This window comes from Melospiza melodia, chromosome 3 (assembly GCF_035770615.1).
Source record: "Melospiza melodia melodia isolate bMelMel2 chromosome 3, bMelMel2.pri, whole genome shotgun sequence".
Classification (NCBI taxonomy): Eukaryota; Metazoa; Chordata; class Aves; order Passeriformes; family Passerellidae; genus Melospiza; species Melospiza melodia.
The window spans coordinates 48347080-48370776 of record NC_086196.1 but is presented as its reverse complement, the minus strand read 5'-3'; the positions used below and the strand labels follow the sequence as shown (position 1 = coordinate 48370776).

Here is a 23697-nt window from a genome sequence, read left to right as displayed (position 1 = left end):
TGAACCAGCTGCTTCATGCAATTGCACAAATCTGACAGGTTTGCCATGGCTAAAAGGGAAAAATCTTTAACAGTCTTTTGCAGTCCTTACTGATCATTAGCCTCAGGAAAGATACGGACTTAAAAGTCATTACAATAAATGTGCTTTACCATATAAGCAAGCTAATTTGTGTAAAATTGGTTCAAATTAAAATGTGATAGTCTAACAAGCAAGAAGACTGTTCCCTCTATTTCCCATTCTTACATTCCTACAAATGAAGACCAAAACTAATCAAAGATGTGTTTTTCTTTTAAAGTGTAGTGGTGGACAGATTATACTGCTGAATCTATAACAAGAATGATCTTTAAATTAACAAGTACACTCCTTAGAGCAGGATAGGTGGACAGTCAGGGGGAAAAAAAGCGATCATTTCTCTCACAGCACTGGGAAGAATTTGGAGAATTGGGTAGTTTAGCATAAAATCTGCAATCCTCTGTTACAGATTCTCTTGATTCATTTACCTCCATATAAAAGAAAAATTACAGGTTTGCAAATAGCAAATACTTGCTAAAATAGGATAGACCCTGTTCCAAGGTTTGAGACATTTGCTGCCAATTAGATTATTGCATCGTACAGAGTTGAGCTCCTGTTATTAGTTCTATGAAAAAGAAAACAGAAATAAATGTAACAAAAAATTATTATTGGAAAGGAGGAATAGAGTAAGAAATTTGATTATCTGAAATTCTGCATCTAACCTTGATCTGCATTACAGACCTATTGCAGTGAGAGAGAAGTTGATTTGAAGAAACAAAATTTTTCAAAATTAAAGAAATTATAAGTCCAGGCAACAAGTCTGCCATCAAACAGCCATGAAACATGCATACAGGCAATTTGACATGCAACACTAAGATAAAATCTTTCCTTAAAATAAGAAAAATTAAATAAATAATGCATTTTGAAAGAAACATGCCTCAATTCTGACATACCCCGCATCCTCAAGAAAATCTTTTCCATCTGGGGGACTCTCATCCAAAGGTAACTCCTGTGCTCCTTCCAAGCCCTGAGCTTGCGGCATATCATTCAAGGTGCAGAAAGATGCTACTCTCTGATCTGTAAAAAAGTAACATAAGGATACCTCTAAAACTGGACAAAATAAAAGTCTATATTACAGCCATTATCCTGGTTCAGTTAGCAAAAATGGATGTAGCCTTCTACATCTCAGCTTTGAAGATAACCAGCAGACGTATGCACCAACTAGTTGGCTTCCCCACACCTGCATCCAAAGGCAACCCCAAAGCAACTTTTTTAATGTCTATCAGCAGTATGACAGTTTTGTCCGGACCACTTAATGCTGATATGAACAGTAAATTGGTCTTGATGAAATATGCAGAAAACCATTACAGAATTCAGGTCCGCAACCAACGACAGTAATAATTCAGCAAAAAGGTTTGCATTTTTTCCATGGACTTAAAGCCCTCAGATTCCCCAGAAATCTTCACTTTTCTTTTCCTACTGCTTTACTGTCTCAAGCATTACAGAAGTTGATGGTAATCTGCATACTTGAAAACCAATAAATTCACACTATTTTTATCAATTGAGCTTTTATTATAGGTATTAGTAAAGCACTCTGTTATCTGCATTGAATTTCACTAGAACATAATCTAACAAACACAGATGCAATTACCAATGGATATACAGTGTGGTTGCCAAAATACATCAGTCACCACATAATAGAAGTATGCCATGCAGATCATTATTGCACAGAACAGGAGTAAATGATGCATTCATTAGGATTTGTCTTCTTTAAGGAAAAAAAAACAAAACAAAAAAACCAAACAACCAAAATCCATATTCTGTGGAGATTGATTTAGCTTATTTCTGCCAAACAAAATCCATGTCTGTAGGCTTGTATGAATTCTGGTGACAACATGCCTGCCTTGCCCTTTCTCCCCTTGCTGTACCACCCCACCAGGCCCAAAGCTTGCATTATCATGCAAACGTGCAAACATAGGAAGTATCAAAAAAAGTTTACAAAAGGCAAAAGTCATCAATCCCAGACCATCACCTAGAAACGGCGTCTGATGACAGAACGGCCCAAATTCTTCATCTGAGTCAAAACCTGGAATAAGATTTAGAATGTTCCTATAAACAACAGAGTCCATCTCCACTGGAGCAGCTGTGGCCCTTGCAGCAGTGGGATGTTCCCGAGCAGTTCCTGCCGTGCTCACTCCCAGCCTTGCCAGGCCATTTCTACTCAACACCAACATCACAGTAAGTATGAGGTGCCACGCCCCACATCTCTGATAGCAACACCCAGTGTTGTGACACAGCCTGGCCACTTGGCAGGCTACATAACAGGACAATCCTTCAAACTCTTAAGGACACAAACAGTGAATACAGGCCTGATCTCTGCAGACAGGAAGGACAAGTTCTACCAAACAAAAATAGGAAATCACTAAAATGCTCTTTGTTGGTTTAAAAAACCCCTTCAGCATAGCACAGATCGCCAATTCATTCTATAATACAATGAACAAAAGTTGCATTTCTGATTTTGTCCAGTTTCAAGACTGCAGCACATTTCCCCTGCTTTTAGCCTTATTTCTGACTACTGATGGATCTCAACAAATATGAACATGACTATTCCATATGTGCTGACAATAAGGTAAGACTGTAATTTTAAACACATAATCAATGACATCATTTGCAGATTTGAAACCTACTAAGATAAATAGATTTACTTTGTACAGATAAATAAAACTTGGTTTCCCAGATCAAACACAGTGTGTAGCCCAGAAACAAGACAGGTTAAACAAGTAGTCTGAAGTACACAGATAATTAATTTCACCTTCATAGTATTAACATTTTCATTAAAACAATCAGTTTTTATAAAGAAAAATTAAGTGTATTTCTGGGTATGATGCTGTAGACCTAGATTCTGCTTCCTCCAAATTACAGATACCCTTCCTATTCAATTGAATCAAAATGTATATACTAAACAGAAGATAATACATGTAAATCTCAGAGGTCTTATTTTTAAATGAGATATCCCTGCCAAACTCCAAAGAGAGTCCACCCACAGAAAACTATTTACAAATAATATATTGGTCTTTATATCAAAAGTTTAAACAACTGACTTAGCGAGATCAAAGATGAGACAAAAACTTATGTTTAAATTTACAGTAAAAGAGTCATACAGCTGTAACCCCTAAGAGTTTGAAGCTGTATTTTCATTGTTCCAGACCACTAACAGAGGCCAGAAAAAACTCCAGGCAATTTTGATGTACTGGAAGCAGAAAAGGCCAAAATGAGTATAGTGCATGAAGCCACTCTCTCATTGTTAAGGTAAAGTCTACCCACAAACATATACTGACATATGCATTGAAGCAAAAAAAGTTACACATGCATGCCCTAGAAATCATCAAATGTTAACTAAATATTGTTATTTTTTCTTTTTCTAGCAGTTTAACACACTACTTTAGTTAAAATAATTATCTGTCATGCTAAATGATCCACTTCTTTCTCATTATATTATGTGTAGCATTACATTTAGCCATGAAGAATTTAAATCAAAGTATTAAAATAACATTAATTATAATTGCACAGATGTTTCTGCAAAGATAAATTTGCATTAAGAAACACTGCATTTTGATTGGCACCAGTAGACATTCATAAAAATCACCTGGAAAAAAAATAAGGAGTTGAAACTGCTAATTTTAATGAACAGGGATGTCAGAAGGACTATCTTAGGCTTTTAATGCTCACAACATGACTTATCAAACACTAAATAATTATTTTAAAGCATAATAAACCCACTTTGAAATAGAACAAATAGTACAAAATTCTACTAATAACAATATTCAATATTTGTATTTGTGTCAGTTGTCTTTTATGATTACAGTAGCAGGTATGAACATCCAAAAATGCTTCTCTTTTTTGTCCCCAAAACATGGACAAGATAAAAAAAGTCATCAACACATGTTGAAAGCCAGTCCTTCTTCCCTAACTTGAAGATCTATTGGAAGGATAATCTAAAAAGAGAATTGAAAAATTAAATCTCTAATTTTCCTCTTTTCAAATTTGGCATTCCAATTTATTCTCCCATATCTTTATCTTTACTCAGTTGAGCATGCTTTCTTTCTTTTTGGTTCTTTAACGTCTTATTTTTCACCCCAACTACTCTCCCTCTTTTGCTGTACAGTCACATAGAGTCCTATCTATTTTTTATTCTTTGCTCCAGGGATGGACACAGGAACATTACAACAGAGTATTTCCATCATGTGAACTCCTCCCTGGTTATGTCTCTCTGCACTTCCCAATGAAATAAGAGACAGGAACTGGAAGTAGCCGATCCATGTATGGCAGAAATGGGAGGATTCCCCTTGCTACTGACTGGACTGATGTTAGCGTGCATGCCAAATATAATCTCTGGAGAGATATCAGAATCAAAACCACGTCTTGCAAAGGAAGGAGTGCAGAGTGTTAAAATAATGCTCCACTGTGCTCCAGCTTATGGGCACTGACCCTCCACAGAGGCAGCTCAAGCAAAGAACCCTGCAGCTTCTGGAGCTTGTGGATTTAATGCATGCACAGTTTTCCATTACACTGTGAACACCTGTCTTAGGAATAACAGAGGATTTTCAGAAAAAGCTTGAAGTAAAATATTCAGCTTTGCACAAAGGTTTTTCTCAAGCAAATTCAGTGAAAATTAAACCCTGACAAAGAGAAAAGCATTACCACCATACTTTCAATTAAAAACAAAACAAAACAATAGTAATAGCATCTTCCATCAGGATCAAGGCTTCAGCTGAATAAAAGCTACTACTAATAAACAGCCTTGTCCACTCTTCCTCTGAGGAGAGGAACAAAGTAAAAAATGAGACTACTGCTCTTGCTACACCCACATGTAAACTCTGAGTATGGATGATGGTAGCAAAAATCTTCCTACTAATTTAGTTCTTAATCCAACTGATGGCAACAATATAAGCACCTAAAAAGTCTACATCTAACATTAATCAAGATACAAGTGCTTTTTAAGACAGAGATGAAAGATCATAAGGCCCACACTAGGGATGTTGAACTGATCAAATGATATAAATTGTCAACACATAATCCAGAGAGATAACAAGGAAAAAACTATGACCGTGGAATCAGATTGGTAATCCTGATAAACTCATAGTAAGAAAAGACATTGTACAAAGAAAAAATTAAAGTTAAGACCAATATCTAGGTTCTAGAAGAGAACACAATTTCAAAATATCAGGCTGGCAAAGCCAAACTAGAGAAAACCTCTAATTTCACAGGTTCAGTATTAAAAAATTCTTATCATTTTAGTGATCTTTTCCATTGAAAGTGGGGAGGCAGGTGTTTTGTTTACTTTTTTGGGTTTTTTAATATGGTCCTATATGAAATGTGATCCCATTTTCATCGAGTTAAAAAAAAAAGATCAAAGCAGTTTTATATTCAGAAGCGGACAAACTTTAGAATCATCCACTCTCTTTTTCTCATTGATGGAATGCAGAACAGTAGTTCCAAGCTATTTTTAAAAAGAATGTTGAAGCAGCTTCTAAGTAAACAATATTAAAATACACATGGAAACTGCACTGTTAATTCATATGCAACACATTTCTTTCCAGTGATCTTTTATGACATGCCATCAGTTATTCTTTTTTAAATTACTTTCAAATCGCAAGACATGGGATGAAGTTGAATAAGGCTTTAAAAATTCCATTCCCTGAAAAAGTTTCTAGTTGCAGCACTATGAATTAAGTCAAAACATTGTATAAATCATCTACCATATACAGAGATATCTGTACTGTAGAGTCCTAAACAGAAAAGAATTATATTCCTTCATACAAAAATAGATTATTATTTACTACTCAAAATCTTACAATAAACTAAAAAACATATAATAAATAGCTTCTATCTTACAACTCAGACCATCAGTTCTTCAGCATTATCTACAGATATATCTAAGTTATTTGCAATTAAAACCCAACAAGTTAATACCCTTCCTCCCTAGGATACAGTACTGTGGGTTAGCTGCATTGTTCTACCTCTCATTCTCAAATTCAAATGTAATTACACTTACATAACACTTACCAAAGTGAAATTATTTTAATCATGATACTATGTAGTAAAAAGAATGAAAATCTATTAGTTTTCTAAGAAAGCTAAAAATAGAGGAGCATAACTGGTACAGAATGATCTTTCACTCAGTTGAACTCAACATTTTTATTAGCATTTTAAAATATTCTTCAAGTACAAAGTTACAGAGCTAGTCATTTACTGATGCAAACCTTTTTTCACTAGTTGAAGATGTCAGTAACAAATAGCAGGGTGTTCCCTGAGCAATTGAACATAGGAATGCATGGGAAGAGCTGTCAAGATTCTCAGTGTCACAGTAGTTCCTGCCAGCTACCACAGCCATGTTTGAGCAGTATTGAATAGTAATGAATGCACATCAGGTCAAGAAACAATGCAGTTCTTCAAATTCCTAATCATTGCTGTTGGTTTGGGTTTTCACAATGCCATTTAAATTAGTGCAACAAGTAGCTCTGAAGAGCTTTTGGTCAAAGTGTACTATAATCACTTTATGCTTTGGGAAGGAATCAGAAAACTGATTTCCATGGTTAAAAGAAGTTAAGAAAAGATCCAAATCACTAACTTCACAGACAGTTTTCACAAAGTTAAGACCTGTATCTTGCACAACGATGACTGTGGTAACGTCATCCCTTATTCACAGATTACATTCAGTAACGCAAGCAACACCAGTTAATGAGGACAGCACTAAACAAACACCTCTCAAACAACAAAACACCAACACTCAAATGTGTATATTCATATAAACACTCAAACCAACATCTGCTTTCTCTGCTTAGACATTAAGTGTAGGTTTAGCTCCCAGAGGCAGATGAGGTTTTTTTCCTTGGTTAATCTGGTTCCATAATTTAATAAAGCACACCCGGTCTGTATCCTGTACCCCAAATCCTGCAACTGCAAAATACACTGGACATTTCTCCTGGTCTTCAAGGGCTTATGAAAACTGACAGGGACCACACATCATTTGGACTACACATGCCAGTTTATAAACACAACACAACAAACTCTGTGTCATTCCCAGTTTCATTTTAAACATCTAACTTAAACTGTTTCGAATCTCTCCTTCAAAGATCTGACCTTGCAATTGATTACAGAAGAAACCTAGGCACTGAAGTGGAGGAATTGCATCTAAAATGGATATAGAGAGTATCATGAAGACCCCAAATTTTCAGTGACAATCTTCCACACTGAGAATTGATATTGCCAAAAGAACTAAAGGTCTACAGAGGCAAACACTAGATTTTTGCAATTCAAAATGTGGCTAAACAATATATATTTTAAAAAAAGTTTGTGTACTGAACATTGATCTTTATTCAAATTTTCCTGTTACCTTCAAACGCTCGTGCAGCATCTACCAGGTGAGACCAGTCTAGCCCTGTGGCAGTGTCTGGCAGGGGCATCAGGCCAGGATCATTGAATTTGGCTTTATCAGATAAGGACCCATCTGAGAACCAGAATTCATCTAAACAATAAACACAATAATTAGTCTTCCTATAACAATTATGTACAATTAATTTTGAAGCTACTATAATGATCTGTAAAAAATGTATAAGCAAAAAGTGCTTATCTTCATTTCCCTTGTGTTTGTCTTTTCCTGTTCAATACTCAGTAGGGGAGGAACAATCTCTAAATGTTGGCAAAGTAAGATGGCACAGTTTTAAGGGGTATTTTTTGGTGCCACTGCACATGGTGTGAACCTCACATTTTCATATGAACGCTGTGTGAGTAGGCAACATCCATTCTAAAGCACAGCTTGTTAAACCTGAATACTGAGCAGAAAAATTGCTACATACACCGTTATATTTGTGAAGCAACATGAAAGATATATACATGCAGAGTTTTACTCTGAAACTGTAAATATTCCTGTTCCAGAAGCAATTAAATAAACCACGTGCTTTTCTTTTAATGCATTTGTAAATTCTAGCCTATATCCAAATCTCCCTTTCTCATTGAAAATATTACCCTATCAGTTTAACATCTGCAGCTGTATCTCTGAGGATGTAAGACTTGGTGAGATTTCAGAGTGAGCCGTAACACGCTGTAAAAGGTACACAGATCATATATTAAAAGAAATGTATACACTATAAACTGTTCAAACAAACCTCTCAGTTATGCACATTCTAGAATGTACTACAAATATACATTTTAGTATAGGAGATGCTAATTTTCATAATTTTCTTGAATATCTTTACATGTTCCTAATTTGTCCATAGCAATCTCCACTCTGATCAATGTGAATACATTAAAAAAAAACCTGAACAGACACACGGTTTCCTAAACTGATCATAAACCAAAACTACTGTTTGCAATCACATTTCAATCTTAACCATAAAGCCAGCAATGGAATATAATAATTTCATCACATAGTATTGTCAGGCAAAGAGAATTTTTGTTTCAAACATATCCACTCCAATGAAACAAAAAGGTCAAAATAGTATTTTTTTCTCAAATATTTCAGGAGGAAATTTCCATCTAGTAATTCCAGTGATTTAAACTATAATACTAGAGATGAGTATTTTTTTCCCAGGAAAAGACCAAACACAAAAAACAATGAAGGAAGAAATGCATTCACACAAGTGGAAGATAATTAGCGTTTAAGGAAACTGCATGCTGTCATTGTCCTGATATTAATGTCCATTTGACTTAAAGATTCTGACCTAAAAATCCAAAGAGAGTAGGCTGTTACAAACCATTCCGCTGCACAGAGCAATGATTCACACATATATGCTCTATTCTTTGCAGAAACCTTGCTTAAAAAGAATACAAAATACGAGGAAAAAGAAAGTGAAGGAGGGTTACAATCCTCTGTCAAAAATTAGGAGTCCCTGCAGAAGAAGTTGCAATTCTCTTTACTGTAGAATTTATCTTGTTCTACACTTTTATGAAAAATGTAGTATTGTTACATTACATTTGGAAGTGGCTTGACAAAACTCTGTAGAAATGTCCTTCTCAATATCTACTCTCAGTATGTAAAAGTGGATGTTACATGAAATGGAAAATATAATATAGACATATATTCTACTCATATATCTGTACTAAGATTTTATTTTCAGTTCTGTATAAACATACATAAAGCCTTACCTAAGGCTGCCTTTGTGCAAATACATTGAAAGCTGAAAGTCAGAGCAGGCTCTGAGATTCTGTATATGACTTGGGAATGGTGAGAACCTTATTTGTGCAAGTACAAATGTTTCATACATCCCTGTTGTGGAAAATAGACAGAATACCTTATTTGAAAGACTGGCAAGCCAGCTTTTGGTTCTAGACCAGCAGGCAGGCCCTAAGGGACAGCCCTTGCTTTTGTGTGATCAGCCTGAGAGGCTGATTGTGAAACCTGTCAGGAGGAAGCCTGCTCCCAGCGCGATGCTGCCAGCTCTCCAAATTAAAGTGTAGGAGTGATATATTCACCAGTAGTCATCCTTCATTATGCATTGTCTCTGTGAGAACCTCAGTTCACCTTAGGGTGGATCCTATTCAGTCCTGCATAAGCCCTGACAGAGCCACTCAACTGCAGAAAGCCTGCCAGGGTAGAGATTTGAATATTGATAGCTCTGAAAATGCAAGTGCTCATGCTGATGGCTGAAAGTCTAAGTGGAATAACTGAACAGGCATAAGTATACCGCTACAGAATAATTCATTTTCAAGACATAAATTGTGTTCTTCTGCAACGGGGGAGCAAAAAGAGGGGTAAGAAGAACAAGAATAAAAATGCCAAACGTGAGCTCTAATAACATAGGCCTTGGCGCCTTTGAATTTCAGAGAATATTGTTTGCATTCCAAGAGTGCTCTGGGTGAGATAAATTATTTGTGGCCTCCTGTATTTGCGTTTCTTCTCTGCTCCTCTTTACCGGGCTGTTGCCTTACTCTGTCTGTGTAGGACTGCCACATGAGCAGCTGTTGCCTCTTTCACTTTTTGATTTGTGCAAAGGTGGCAAGTGATGCTTAAGCATTCCCACCTCTGTACATCCAGAAGGACATGCCTAATCTAGTAAGCCACTACTTTACTGTGCACAAGACTGACTTTTGAAGCAACACAATTTCCTTTGAGGAAACATTTTCAGTGTTATCTTCAGTTTTAAAGATTATTTTATTTGTTGTACTCCTTTTGGCATAAAATTATTAATCTTGTAGTTTCCAGTCTTTTCAGTTGTGTCACTTCCTACACTTAGGAATTCTATTGATTTTTATTACTGATGCATAAAAGTATAAAGCACTATCAAGAAATGTTTTTAAAATTTTGTGGTCAGTTCAGTTTCCAACACAGCTCCTGAAATTGGTGGTTATTGGTCCCACATACATCTATATACAAAAAATAACTAGTTATGCATAAAGAAGAAGGATTCACCTGACTTAACCTATATTACTTCCAAGGCAATTATCCTGATTCAGTTGGAACTGCTACTTTTATGCAGAGACTGTAGATAATGAAAAAACTATCATCTGCTAAGTACTCCTTGCTTCAAACTAGACATGTCATTTAAAAAGTAAATTCTCTCCAAAGAAGCTGCGGGTAAAGAAATATATCAAATCTCACACAAATGTAAATCTCACACTCTGTGGGATGTCTGTTTTTCTTTCCTGCAATCAGTAATTATATCTCTATAGTCCTATTAAGCAACAAAATCTGTCTGCTGAACCCTTCCCTTCTTTAGTTTTGCCCAGGGTTGCCTTGCTTCAAGGATGCCAGCCTGCTCAAAGGCTCTCAGGCACATGTACTCCTGATAACCACTTTTGCCTTCCCTTCTCTTACTGAAGACAGCCTCATGTTGTAGTAAGGTGAACCATTCACTGTGTGAGAACAGGTAACACCAAACATGCCCTCCTTCAGTTGTGTGAATTAATCAACAGCCTTTATCTGCTTGCTGACAAACTGATTTCCAAACTCCTGCCACTGCACATCACCAATATACAGTGATGCTCTTTCACTTTAATACTGCTTCTTATCAACAAGTTTAGTTTTGGATTGAAGTTAACATGGGCAGTAAGGCAGTTTGAAGATAAGACTTTCATCTATGAACACAGTTGCAGAGATAGTTCCTGCACTTCTGGCATCTTTTTCCCTATGCCATGTATAATCTGAGAACTTTCAGAATTTGTCAGTATATCACTGTAAAATATTCCCTTCCTTATGACCCTCTTCACTGCAACAGTTCTGCACCTCGCTCCTTTCCTCACAGCACAGGAACATCCTGCTCTTTATCACTTAGGGCAATTTTTTTCCCCTCTCTTTTTGTGCTTCATGATAGAGTGGACCATGATGCCTGATGTGTAAATCAGATTGTCTCCATGTGTTTCCCTGGGTTCCCCACTTCAGTTATTACACCAGTTCAGTATCAGTGGTTCTCATTGTTTTAATTCTCTCCCTGCTCATTCACCTGCCATGAATTTGCAAGAAGGGCATAGATTTGTACCTGCAACTGCATGTTAGAATCACTCAGTAGGAACAGCACTGTCTTAGTCAGGGAATCCTTAATGTCCCCAAGGTAAAATTACAGAGTTCTTACCTACACAAATTCTCCTTTCTGGTTTCATTTAAAAATAAGATAGAATTAAGTGAATATTTCTACATTTGTGTACTGTTTGCAATCAACAGCACTGGACTGTCAGACCTTTCAATTCAGGCTTTACTGAAAGCAATTTGTTTTTTCATGTCGCTTCCCCAGTGATAAAACAATAATTAAAAAGCCCTATAGCTTCACTTTTCCCATCATTTTCTTACAGTCAACATCACACACAGATGAAGTTTCTGTTTCTTTATTTGTGTGGTTATTCTGTCTCATAATTCTGATTCCCCAGTAAACTGAAAGCCTTCAGGGTCACCTATTACTCTTTGGTTTTGGTGCTGCCTTGCTTACCACCTATTAATCACACTCTTTGCCTTGCTAGAGGGGTCTCATGAGATCTGGTGCTGCCACAGTATTCCATGTGGCTAATGTGCAAGAATATACCTTTCTAAAATTGATTTCAGCCAAAACCGTGCTATTTCCACTGATATCTATAAACATTAAATATCAGTAAAATTAAAATGCTTTGAGATCATACACAAAAGACATTATCATGACAGGATATGAATCCTGATATCTGAAACCACAACCTTATGTTAAAATTATAAATGAAAAAGAAACCTCTCACATCACTGCTGTAGAATGTAAATGCCTACTAGGCACTGACTACATACAGCCTTCCTAAAAAGAGCCAAATTAGTTTCTCATATGGAGATACTGACTAAACTTATTTTTGAAACATAGGTGGGCAAGCCATGATGTGTTTTTTTTCAGAGTAATTACAGATAACCAATTAAATCATCCTTGAAACAAACACCACCACAAAAGATCCTATATAGGTGGCATTGATAAGCACTTTTAAAACACAGAACCAGAAAAATAGAGGTTGCATATGAAAACAGCATGAATTGCCTTGGATCAGTTTTTGACTGACAGGGTACTGATTTAATGGGGTTTTTTTTCCAGTTACATGTATGTGTATATATAACTTTCTGTATCTAAGAAGCAGCAAGAATGAAATATTAGATGTCTAAGACAGAACTAATACAAAACCCACTAAAATATCACTGCTGGAGGAGCAGCATAAAGCTTGGATGTACACAGTTAATTGCCTTGTGCCAATCTCCTGAAGAAAAGCAAGCTGAAGCTTTGACCTCATTGCACGTTTACATGCACAACAAATGGCTCTAAAAAACAAGGCCTAACATAGAGGAAAACAAAAAAAGAAAATACAAGCAGGATGCCTGTGTACTATACAGCTCCTTCACAGACCACAAAAATCCACTGAATTTATCTCCTGTTAAAGAAAATGGATCTCCATTTGCTATCCATGAAGGAAAAGGATCCTCTCAGATTAAATTTATAGTAAAGAGTTTCACTCTGATAGAAGAATATTTTTAGAATGGCAAAAGGCACACCAAGCATGCATTCTCACCTGAGGCAGGAATTTAGCACTTGTCTGAGATACCAATTTACAATTAACCAGTGGTTAGTGACCAAAACTTGGTCTCATGGCTGAGGCCACCCTAACTAGAAAAGCGTTTTGTATATAAAGCTTATTTCTCAAAGTTAGGAGATGACTGCTAGTTTCTGAAGGACATGATGAATGACAGAGCCCTTTTTATTGCTACTTCTTTTAAATCATCTGGCCACATTCTCCCTGGACAGGGGCCTAAAATGTCCTTAATGCTTTCAAGAAATTCACCCACAGCTTCTTAACTACGGACTTCAGAGTCCATTTTTTAAATGGCAGTCAGCTGTGATGCAAAATTAGAGTAGCTAAAGAAAAGAGGGGTTTTTTTTCAGATTGCATGTCAACTCCAGGTGTCCACTATATGTCAGCCTAAACTAACTGAAAAGCATATATATTCAGCATTTTTGAAAAAACAATTCACTCTTATTAAGTAAACAAATATAGATATTTAACCTAAATATACATATCTTTCTGTGTTGATTTGGGCTTTTCATTTGATATTTTTTTTTTATTACTACAAACTTCATAGTTCATCCTGGAATTATTGCAAGCTAAGCATTAATAAATGTCTCACGTACAAAAGCTTCACAAGTAAAAAAACGCATTCATAAAATAGCTTTAACTTAGCACCTCAGACTACTCTTCTGCTGCCATTAGAAATGAAATGTCATTTGTAAAGCTTTTACTAGTATGTTTAAAAAAGTACTAGCAAATTCAGTTTGGAAATAGAAGTCAAAGTAAACATTTATTGCACATCTCCTTTTAAGAAGTTACTAAAAGGATCATCTAAACAAAAGCTGTTCCATTTAGCTATTGTTACAAATATATTTGTGAATATTTCAATTATTCAAATGCACATAAAAATTAAAAAAAAAAAACCAAAACAACAAAAAACAGGCCAACTTGGCTTAATTAGGTCACCACTGGAAAATAAAAGGATAACTAGAAATATCTTCAGACACAGCTCTTTGCATATCAGTTGTCTCATGAGAATTCTTTGGGAAGTAAAGTGACTATTGTCTCCAAACATGATAAATATGAAATAATGGCAAGATGAGCATGTATCGCTGACCAAATATTTTTTTACTAGGTTAACCAGAGCAGTGACATTTCTTAATTTCACCTTAAAAGTAAAATCTCACATAATACCTAGTGATTTATTTGAGCATACTACAAATATTCCAAACTCAGCAATGACAGTGACAATGACTTACTTCTCAGATTTCCCATTCCAGGAGTCAGGCTCATTCTGGGAGGCAGAGTGCTGTGGTATGGTGGGGTAGTGCTGAACAAGATGTCATTTGGCAAGGCCTGGTCTATCATGGAGCTCCGAGAGCTGGCATAGGAAGATCCCCTTCGATTGCTACATATGCTTTCATCAGAGAGCGTGCGGTACAGCGTCCTCCGGGGGGAAAGGTTTCCATAACATGGAAACTAAAGATAAAAATAAGAGCGTGTATTGCTGGTTGAAGTGATTCATACAATCATATCCCCATCACCAGCTCTCGGGAGTGTTTTTCTGGACAGGCACTCTGGAATTCTTGAACTAATACAGAAGATCAGAGATTTCTTCTGCCATATCAGATCTACTGGGGCCTCAAAGGAGTTACTGAATTGGATATTCAGACTTCCTCTCAATATTTTGGAATATATCACCATGAATTCATCAGATACTGTGCTGTTTTAGTAATCACAAAATGTTAAATGAAAACTTCATAGCCTTATGACAGCAATGTTTTACAGAAATGTATATAAGGTTACCAACTCTGGCAACATGTATGCAAGACTATACAGAGAACTGTTTGATTTTAATTTGAAATGACTATGCCTTACTGTTAAGCATTCTCAACTGATATATGCTGCCACATTATTCATTGGATGATAAAAATTACTTGAAGCACTGCATCTCTCTGGGTATCACATAACAGGCTTAGAAAAGAGGGTAACAGGGTTCAGTGAAAACTGCTTATGCATTTCAAAAAGTTACTTAGACCACAACCCAAATATCTACAGTAAAACAAGTTGCTACTGTATTGTAAAGCTGGATCATTCCACTTTGTACACTTTGTAAGTAATTTCTCTGTACTGCAAACACATCTACAAAGCACAGTTAATGCTTTAATTATTCTACTGGTTTGTCCTGCACACAATTACATGTTTCCTTTGTGATTAATTGTGTGTTCCATGTTTCCTATGCAGAACAACTACTTAAGAGGAAACAAACACTGAATATACCATAGAATCTCATATATTCATTTCTGACTTCACTGTCAAAGGTAACTGGCTCACCAATATCAAGATTATCATCCTCTATGAAGGCATAGCCACAGACTGTACACTGCCAACTCTCATGGTCTCACTTACTTAACTTTTGTTTAGGTGCCTTGGAGAGGAAGGGACAGCAGTAATTTATCTCAGCCACACCTCCTCTCTCTTAGTTGATTCTTATTTAGGCAGCCAGAAACACTGGCAGTTCTTGGAATCTTCACAAAACCCCTCCAATTATTGTATCAACCATAAATCATAAAAACCTCTAGGACATGACCCACAAAAGCATGTATAATGCACACATAACATACTCCATATTATAAAATATATATGATCTGAATTTTAAATTCAACTCTGCACTTACAAGATTCCCATATGTTACTTTTGTTCAGACATGATGATTATGCTATTTAGCATATTGTATAAACACAGTGGGTTAAGAGAGCATTGACTTAATATGGAAGTGTGACAATTATCTCAAGTAATTTAATTGCTTTGTTCTTTATTCCACATTAAGCACAGCATTTAGAACCATTTATTTTGGGGAGCAGCAAATTTTAAGATCACTATCCACTTACTGTGAAACTATTAAGCATTACCAACTGTCTTCATACTATAAGGATTAGATCTAGGCTCTCCAGTAGCACTGACAATTATGCCTTCAGAGCAGCTGCCACTGATACCTACATGAAACTGATGTGGATTTCTAGCAAATTGTTGGTACTATTACAGGGCAGAGGAAAGTGGGCTACTTTTATTCAAGTGTTTTAGTATCACATAAAATGTACAAATTTAGGTACCCTTCCATGAAAATGTCACTTTTAACCTTTCAAATTATAATGAAGTTGCTCAACCTACACTGGTCAAGCTAAGCAAAGACATACTTAAACAAACACTGGATTTTATAAATAATCATCAAACAAACATTTCTCATCCTCATGGGAAATGATATTTTGGGATTTATGGTCATCTCCATAGAATAAACCTAGCTTGTAGAAAACAATATTGTACTCTGTATAGCAATTTTGGACATACCAGAAAACCATTTCTAAGGTTACTGAAAGACTGAAACACATGGAGCCAAAGGAAGTAGCCAACCTTTCTCCTCCCTTCCTCCATAGAGAGGCTGTCTGGCAGCATCAACTTCAGAAAATCTTCTTTGGACAAGACTTGCTGGCTTTCAACAATAGCATTCCTGACAGAAGTTTGGAGTGGACTCGATGCAGACACAGCATCAATATCATCATACACTCTGTTGAGAAAATGGATGTTTTTAGCAAGAAATTGGATTTGAAAGACTGTAATAATTTTCCACAAAGTGAAAATTGTTAGAATATCTCCTGACACAGTACACTGTTTAGAAAATTTTTTGATCTCTTAACCTTTATGAAACTGTTTGTGGGTACAAAATGAAATTCTTTAACCACTGAGAAATGGAGTTTAGGAATTCTAAAGAACAATTTCAAAAAGCATAATCCTTGTTTCGCCTAGCTTGCCTCTCTCTTTTTTACACACCACACTTCTCTATCAATACAAAAGTTCTATTTTTTTCAACATTTCCAAAGGTTCATTGAAAAATACTTTAACTTTTACTTCCATAGCAAACAAACAAACTGATATTTTATAGTACAATATTGCATCCAGCTTCACAACCTGGCAAAATTACTATGGTCATCACAGCAATGTTTGAAGTGTATTGGCAATCAATTGGCCAGTGTAAGTATATTTTATTATCAGCAATTTCATAAAGCTATTTAGATAAATTAAACAGGTGTCTTCTTTAACTATCAGCACATAAAAATCTAGTTACAGTCAACAAAAGACTGTCAAACTGAATTATTAGCCTTCAGCTCCTTCCAGTGAGAAAGGAGAGACAGGGCTTTAACAGGCTGAATGTAATGGAAGGAACTGGAGATTGCGACTCACAGAGAGCACACACTGGAAGCCATTGCTCTCTGCCAAGTGCAGCCTCATCACTGACTGTCTTCAGCAGAGAGAAAATGAGCTTTGCTATGGTAAGGTGTAATTCTCACTGAATTATAACCTACAGTGGCACAACATTCAGCAATTGACCTGATATTCATCATCACTGCTAATTAGAGATGCTATTTTATTTCAACATAATTATCCTCAGAGAGATATTTCCTCTCTGTGATATAGAGAGCTTTCCTAGAAAGAAAGAGGTAAGGCAATTCTGTATGCCATGCAAAAATCTGAAAATATTTTTGATATAGGAAGTGTTGTCATATTCAATTAATAGTTCTTGAATAGAACTTTCTCTTGAAGATAATTTTTCAATTTTTAGCCTAAATACCCCAATTCATGATGCAATTTTATTTTAAGGCTGCCATTCAAAATAAGAAGACATTGTTTCAGTAGTTCATTGATTTCAAAATACAAATATTTGTGGGAAAACCCTGAAGCTAGCCCACTATAATTTAAATACTACTATGACAAAACAATTTATGTAATTAAAACATTAATTAGTGGGAGAGAAACAAAATCATTCCTCTGTTAACACAAAGGAACACATATAACCAGAATATCTTCTCCTTTAAGAAATATGAATGTAACAGCTTAACTTCAGATTCATATTTCATAGCATATATGTTCTAGCATATATTTTTAAATATTACTTTTGCCATAAAGTAATGCACACATATGCAAAATTAGGTATCAGATAAAAATAATCCATTCCTATTAAACATAAAATAATCCCAATTAAACATTTGAAAATGTTACATTACATCGTTTGCAAATGTTACATACATTACTGCATGTCATCTTGTCAATTTATTGAGATAGACAGTGACTGCCTATGATTTATTGAGAAACAGCACCAAAAAAAAAAGGAATCACAGACATTATCCATGAAGAATATTTTTGAAGCCAGCAGGAATTTCAAGGTCAGCTTTAACCAGCAGATTCAAACATTATTTATTAAGGATGCACCATTGTGAAATTATTATCTCTCTATATTTGAGGTACTGTATGTTTTCCTTTGAGTTCAATACTTTTTCTTCTTCCTAAGAACAACACATTTCTCATGGACTATTCCACTGTTAAGCAGCATTAGATACATAAAGGTATAGAAAAAAAAACCCTGAGCATTTAAAGGCAAAACAGAATTTGCAATTTTTTTCCCATCCTATTTTAAAATTGATTTTCACTACCCTTCTTCCCTCAATGAAGTAAAACAGAGTGCTTACTCATGACATTCTGAAACTTCAGATTCTTCAGGTGTAGGACTTCCTTCCGATTTTTTCCATCCAATGACATATTTACTCACTGCTCCTTGTCTGTGGTAAGGTTTTGAAATCGACCCAGACATCTGTTGACTGCTGTTCTGTGATACTATATAAACTTTGGAGGTATCTAGGGAGCCACTCTTTTTAGAGCAGTGTGTTGATGGGCTTCCTGAATGATGTGACCCACTGGAAAAGTGAACCAAACACACAAAGGGAAAAATTAAATGTGCTATGCAACAACAAATCAGAAACGCTTTGCCTGGTATGCGGCAATAATTCCCACAGTTAAGTTTTTCTGAAGGTTAAAATCAATGAAGCAAAATTGGCACAGTAATTTTCTACACACCAACTGTGTACACATTAAAGCTCTTTGAGAACAGAATTGTGATGAGTTTCTAGAGCAAACAATGCATGGAATTCAGCCTGCTCAACTGCCAATGCAAACTGATGTGAATCGAAACTAAAAGCCTCAATTCAATATATATATATATTCAATTTGTGTGTGCAATTTTAAGTAAATGTGTACACACACATTTACATAAAGAACTACATAGGGAATTACTTAAAGATCTCCCTAATCATAAAATCTATGTGCTTTTCCATTTCACAATAATTTTGCCAGTTGATGCAAGATTAGGCTGTGCCCTTCAATCACACACACTAATATTAAATTACCAGCAAATTTAACAGAAGTAAATTTCCGTTCAACAAGACAATCCTCTGGATAATTTCAACAACCTCTTTTATTATGAGTAATAGCACCAGTAGGTACTAAGACATACTTTTAGTGAAGACTCTAAAACCTATTTCAAATAAACTAAATAAACACTTCCTTGAAGAATACATTTCTTCAGAATAACCAGAGAAGACAAATTCACTCATGTCAAGCATATAAGTAAATCAGTACACAAGATATCATTTGGTTATTTTCCTGTACTGATTGACACTGAAAACAGGAAAATCAGAGGGAAAGAAGAACAAACAATTTCCTTCTATCTTTTATAGAGTAAAAACCTTAACACATAGACCAAAGCTTCAATTTCAAAGTAATCATAAAATGGCAACTGGAAGATAAAGGCAACCAGCTATAAAAGGGTACTTTCAACAAGCTTTACAACAGATGTACCATGCACATGTTTCATTGGTATTAAAAAGAATAGCTGAAAATCAATCATAAATGCCATTCAACAAGCAAAACTGTAAAGCATACATCAGAATAATGTAAATCTGGGGGGATGGTATGCAATGCAGTTTCTTTGTATGTAAAAATTGTCCAAATTTTTCTGATTTCCCTCAGCAAAGCAAAAGTATGTGAAATAAGTTCAAGTGCAAATGTCCATTTTACTCAAGGATGCTTCCCAGTTTTAAAAATCCTTGCAATTTGCAAGGGTCACGTATAAGGCCTGCATCAGATCTGGGAGGTCTGGCTATGCTGTCCAGGCAGACTCACCAAAAATCGCTTGAAAACTGCTCATACAGGCATTTGAATACAACAAAAACATCAAAATCTTTTAAGTTCAGTTTCAAAGAAGGGCAAACAGAATCAAACCAACGCAGAAGCGCTACCTGCATGTTAACCCCTAATCCATAACCCCTGTTTTGTAATAAAGAACACACCTGGAATGGGAGGAGATCTCGCTCAGGTCCCCCATGCTGCCCTCAGCCGCGTGGCTGGCGGAGATCGCAGAGGCGTAGCCATGGACAGCGTAGATCTTGGCGGGCTCCTCGTCGGGCCCGGGCGGCTCCGAAGGCTCCGGCCAGGGCTCCGTGTGGCAGTGCACTGCAGACCTGCTGCCGGCCAGGTGCAGCGGGGCCAGCAGCGGCGCCGGCATGCAGGGCGCCGTGTCGATGCCGCTGTCCGTGGAAGCTCCCTTTATGTACGTCAATCCCAGCAGCTCGGGATCCATCAGGTCTCCAGAGCCAAAGTGCTTCTCATCGCTGTTGCTGGATGTATTGCTGGATAAGGTGTTGCTGCTGGAGTGGCTGGAACAGCTTTTGTCCCCAATCTTAACAACAAGAAAACAAACCAAAAGACATCCCCCTCAAATTAAATAGTAAGAGATCTATTTTCATATAAATGACGGCATTTGTGCTATTCAAAGACCATTTTATTATTTTTTTTACAGTATGCTATCATATAACTGCAAAGTATGAAAAGAGCCAATTATACCACCAGTTTCTGTGAAATGAATTGCACAGCTGGCTAGACACATTAAAGGTTGATGTCACTGCAAATAAAAAGGCTCTAGTTCCATCTTCTATCACAAATCTTAAAATCAGAATTGAGTTCTCTGATTATAGGACCTGCTTAACATCCATAAAATTGCATTTCTGAACAGTTAAAATAAGCATTTGTTAAAGCTAGAAGCCTTAGTAATTATTTGTTTAAACAAGCTCTATTGCAAATCTGAAAATCACCAAAGACTGAATTATTGTTGACTTTTTCTCAGTGTGGCTGAAATATGCAGCTCATTGGATCAAATCCAATTGGATGTGTGGCTAGTTAAATTGAAGCCAATTGTGATGTATGTGTACCAGATGAAAGTAACTCAAGTCATAAGGCCCTAAACTAAGCATGGCTATTGAAGTGGAATAATTACATCAGACTTTTGAGCCAATAAAGTCCAGGGGTTTTGTTATTTACCTTTTAAAATAAATTTTATAGAGAGTTGGATTAACTTATGTCTGTGACAGTAGCCAGAATAAAGCCAGATGGACTTCTACTAGGGCAAATGAACTTCTTTTAGGTAGGATATAAATGGGAAGGGTGACTAACTTTTTCATTAGATCCTTCCCCTAGCAGGTACTAGGAGATGCTGTTGCTCACACATAAAATCCAAGTTTACAGTATACAGACTCCTACTACATATAGCAGATTTTCCAGGTAACAAACATTATGTACTTTCCATCACTAGGTTGTTGAGGATTTGCCATTACTGAAGACAAGCTACTAAACGAGGTAGACTAGAAAATCTGTTCAGCATTCCCAGCACACAAGTTACATTTTTATAGTGCTTATTGATAATTACACTCCATGGGTATTTCACATAAGATGAAAGCAGTATGGTAAATATAATTTTATTTTCTTTTAAAGGATAATTAAATACTCCACATCCTAACCAAGACAGTATAAATGAAGCTATAAATTCACAGTTGAGTAGAGACCATACTAGTTTTATCTACTCAATGCTCCAGATCCAAGGTCTCTTGGAATTCTGATTTTGTAAACAAAGATTAAGCGAATTAGATTCAACCCATATGAGCATAATGTTTGCCTCCCAAAACACACAGTGGTCTTTATAAATTACTAAAATGTATTTTTAAGATTTATTTCTGTAATCCAGAGTAGTTTTTTGTTGTTGCTATTTTGGGGTTTGTTTGTTTTTAGAGTTCTGAATGACATCCAAGGAAAAGACTTACATGTGAAAGCTTGTTTGGCGACTCCTTGCCACTGCCTTCCTTCTGTAAAGCTCGCTCTTTGTAGGAGCTCAGGACTTTGGTTGATGGTGCATGCCACTTGACTTCTGCCAAAAATAATGGAGAAAGGCACACCACTCAGCATCAGCTTTCAAACCTGCACACTCTGCAATCAGACACAGGTATCTTTGCAGAATGTTGTAAGTTTTACTGCCACATCACACATTCTGTGTGAGTCAAACCTCCACAAGGGGAGGTGGCTGTATTTCAACAGGCACTGCATTGCAAAGAACATGTACTTGAAAAATACAGTGGGTTTTATTACCAGAATGTCTAGTTCCTTCCAAAGTTTCCTCTCGTTCTCTGCCTCCTTCACACTCCAGTGAGCCTGAACCTTGGTGATGTTCATGGAGTAAAGGGGACTGGCATCTTTTAATGTAAGCAGAAAATTAAGCTGTTAAGGTTTTTATCCTGTAAGATTAGCTACATGATGAACTACACCACTTTTTACTCTTAAAAGCAAGTATTTTTGTGACTTTTAATAATAATCATAATTCCCAAACATTTCCAAACACTGCACAGAAATATTTATATGCCATTTTTTCAAAAGCACAATGCTGCATCTGAAGTGTGAACATGCCAAGAAGACACTGAACTTTAAGAAGAAATGTATTCTTGGGGCTATAAACCCAAAAGCTTTTGCAGTAATGGTAATGGTAATATATGCTTAAACTCCTTGTGATCCAAGCCCCACAGAAAGTAATCGTAGTTTTGCAGGGTTTCACACTGAGAATATTTAAGTTAGTACCAGATCCACTGTTTTGTATTACACCGCAAAAGTTTAAACATTTTACAAAGCAACAGAATAAAACCTGGATTGTTATTAGAAATAACTGTGCTGGAAAAAAAATGGCACAAGATGCATTTTGATGAGCTGACTGTCAAAAAGAAAAAAAAAAAAAGAGCTACGGTTTTATTTGAATTATTACCATCTATTCAGCTGCCAGAGATTTCACTGAGTTATGTGAAATTCCTTGAAGAGTCTACAAGATACTGCAAATATATCTGCTACATGGAATATCTTATCCACAATCAATCATGCCAAAGCATTAATAAGCTTCAAGGAGCAAAGCTGATGCTTTCAATATTCACATTTTTTTCTCCGAAAAGTAGCTTCTGAAAGCCACTTGGCAAATCTGGAATGCTTTTATATTACTCTATTGTAGATACTGCCATAGCTCAATATTTTATAACAGGAGTGTTTTCAGTAGCTGTATATACACAACAAAGTCATAAATTTAAACTAGTTTAGAACAGATGTCTCACATAATATTCTTATGAGATGAGTTATATTGGGGTGGTCTTTTATATACAGACAGCTAACTTCTGAAATTTCAGTACCAAGGGATTAATAGGGATGCAACCAGACCATCTATGCACATCCTTTTAGAAAGAAAAAACCTCTCAAATTCCTACTTTTTTGAGAACATATGCTAAGGAATGGGTGTCACAAAAAAAAAAAACCAACAACATAGCAGAAAACAAAACCTTTGAAGACCATAAAGATTTTTTTATTTAGTCAAACGCCTTCCTCCTGAGGAAGGAGGAGGAAGTATTATTTTATTCTAGTTCTGAATTACTAGCTGATTTATGGCATTTTACAGAAAAAATACATCTAAGAACCAGTTCTCATTTACCTGAATTTAAA

At 36.0% G+C, this 23697-nt stretch overlaps 1 protein-coding gene across 3 annotated transcripts in view; it reads right to left on the bottom strand.

The window, feature by feature from the left end:
- SIPA1L2 (signal induced proliferation associated 1 like 2) overlaps positions 1 to 23697 on the bottom strand; it is a 125553-nt gene that overhangs the window by 2693 nt on the left and 99163 nt on the right. Inside the window, exons 13-21 of one of the 3 annotated variants that reach the window (XM_063151631.1) lie at positions 22315 to 22418; positions 21993 to 22096; positions 20190 to 20578; positions 18534 to 18758; positions 16423 to 16576; positions 14271 to 14490; positions 7409 to 7540; positions 2045 to 2098; positions 966 to 1089 (exon numbers count right to left, since the gene is read on the bottom strand). In XM_063151631.1, coding sequence (XP_063007701.1) covers positions 966 to 1089; positions 2045 to 2098; positions 7409 to 7540; positions 14271 to 14490; positions 16423 to 16576; positions 18534 to 18758; positions 20190 to 20578; positions 21993 to 22096; positions 22315 to 22418 — 1506 coding nt within the window. The remainder of the gene's footprint in view (positions 1 to 965; positions 1090 to 2044; positions 2099 to 7408; positions 7541 to 14270; positions 14491 to 16422; positions 16577 to 18533; positions 18759 to 20189; positions 20579 to 21992; positions 22097 to 22314; positions 22419 to 23697) is intronic. The other 2 variants (XM_063151632.1, XM_063151633.1) reach the window with 2 other exon arrangements.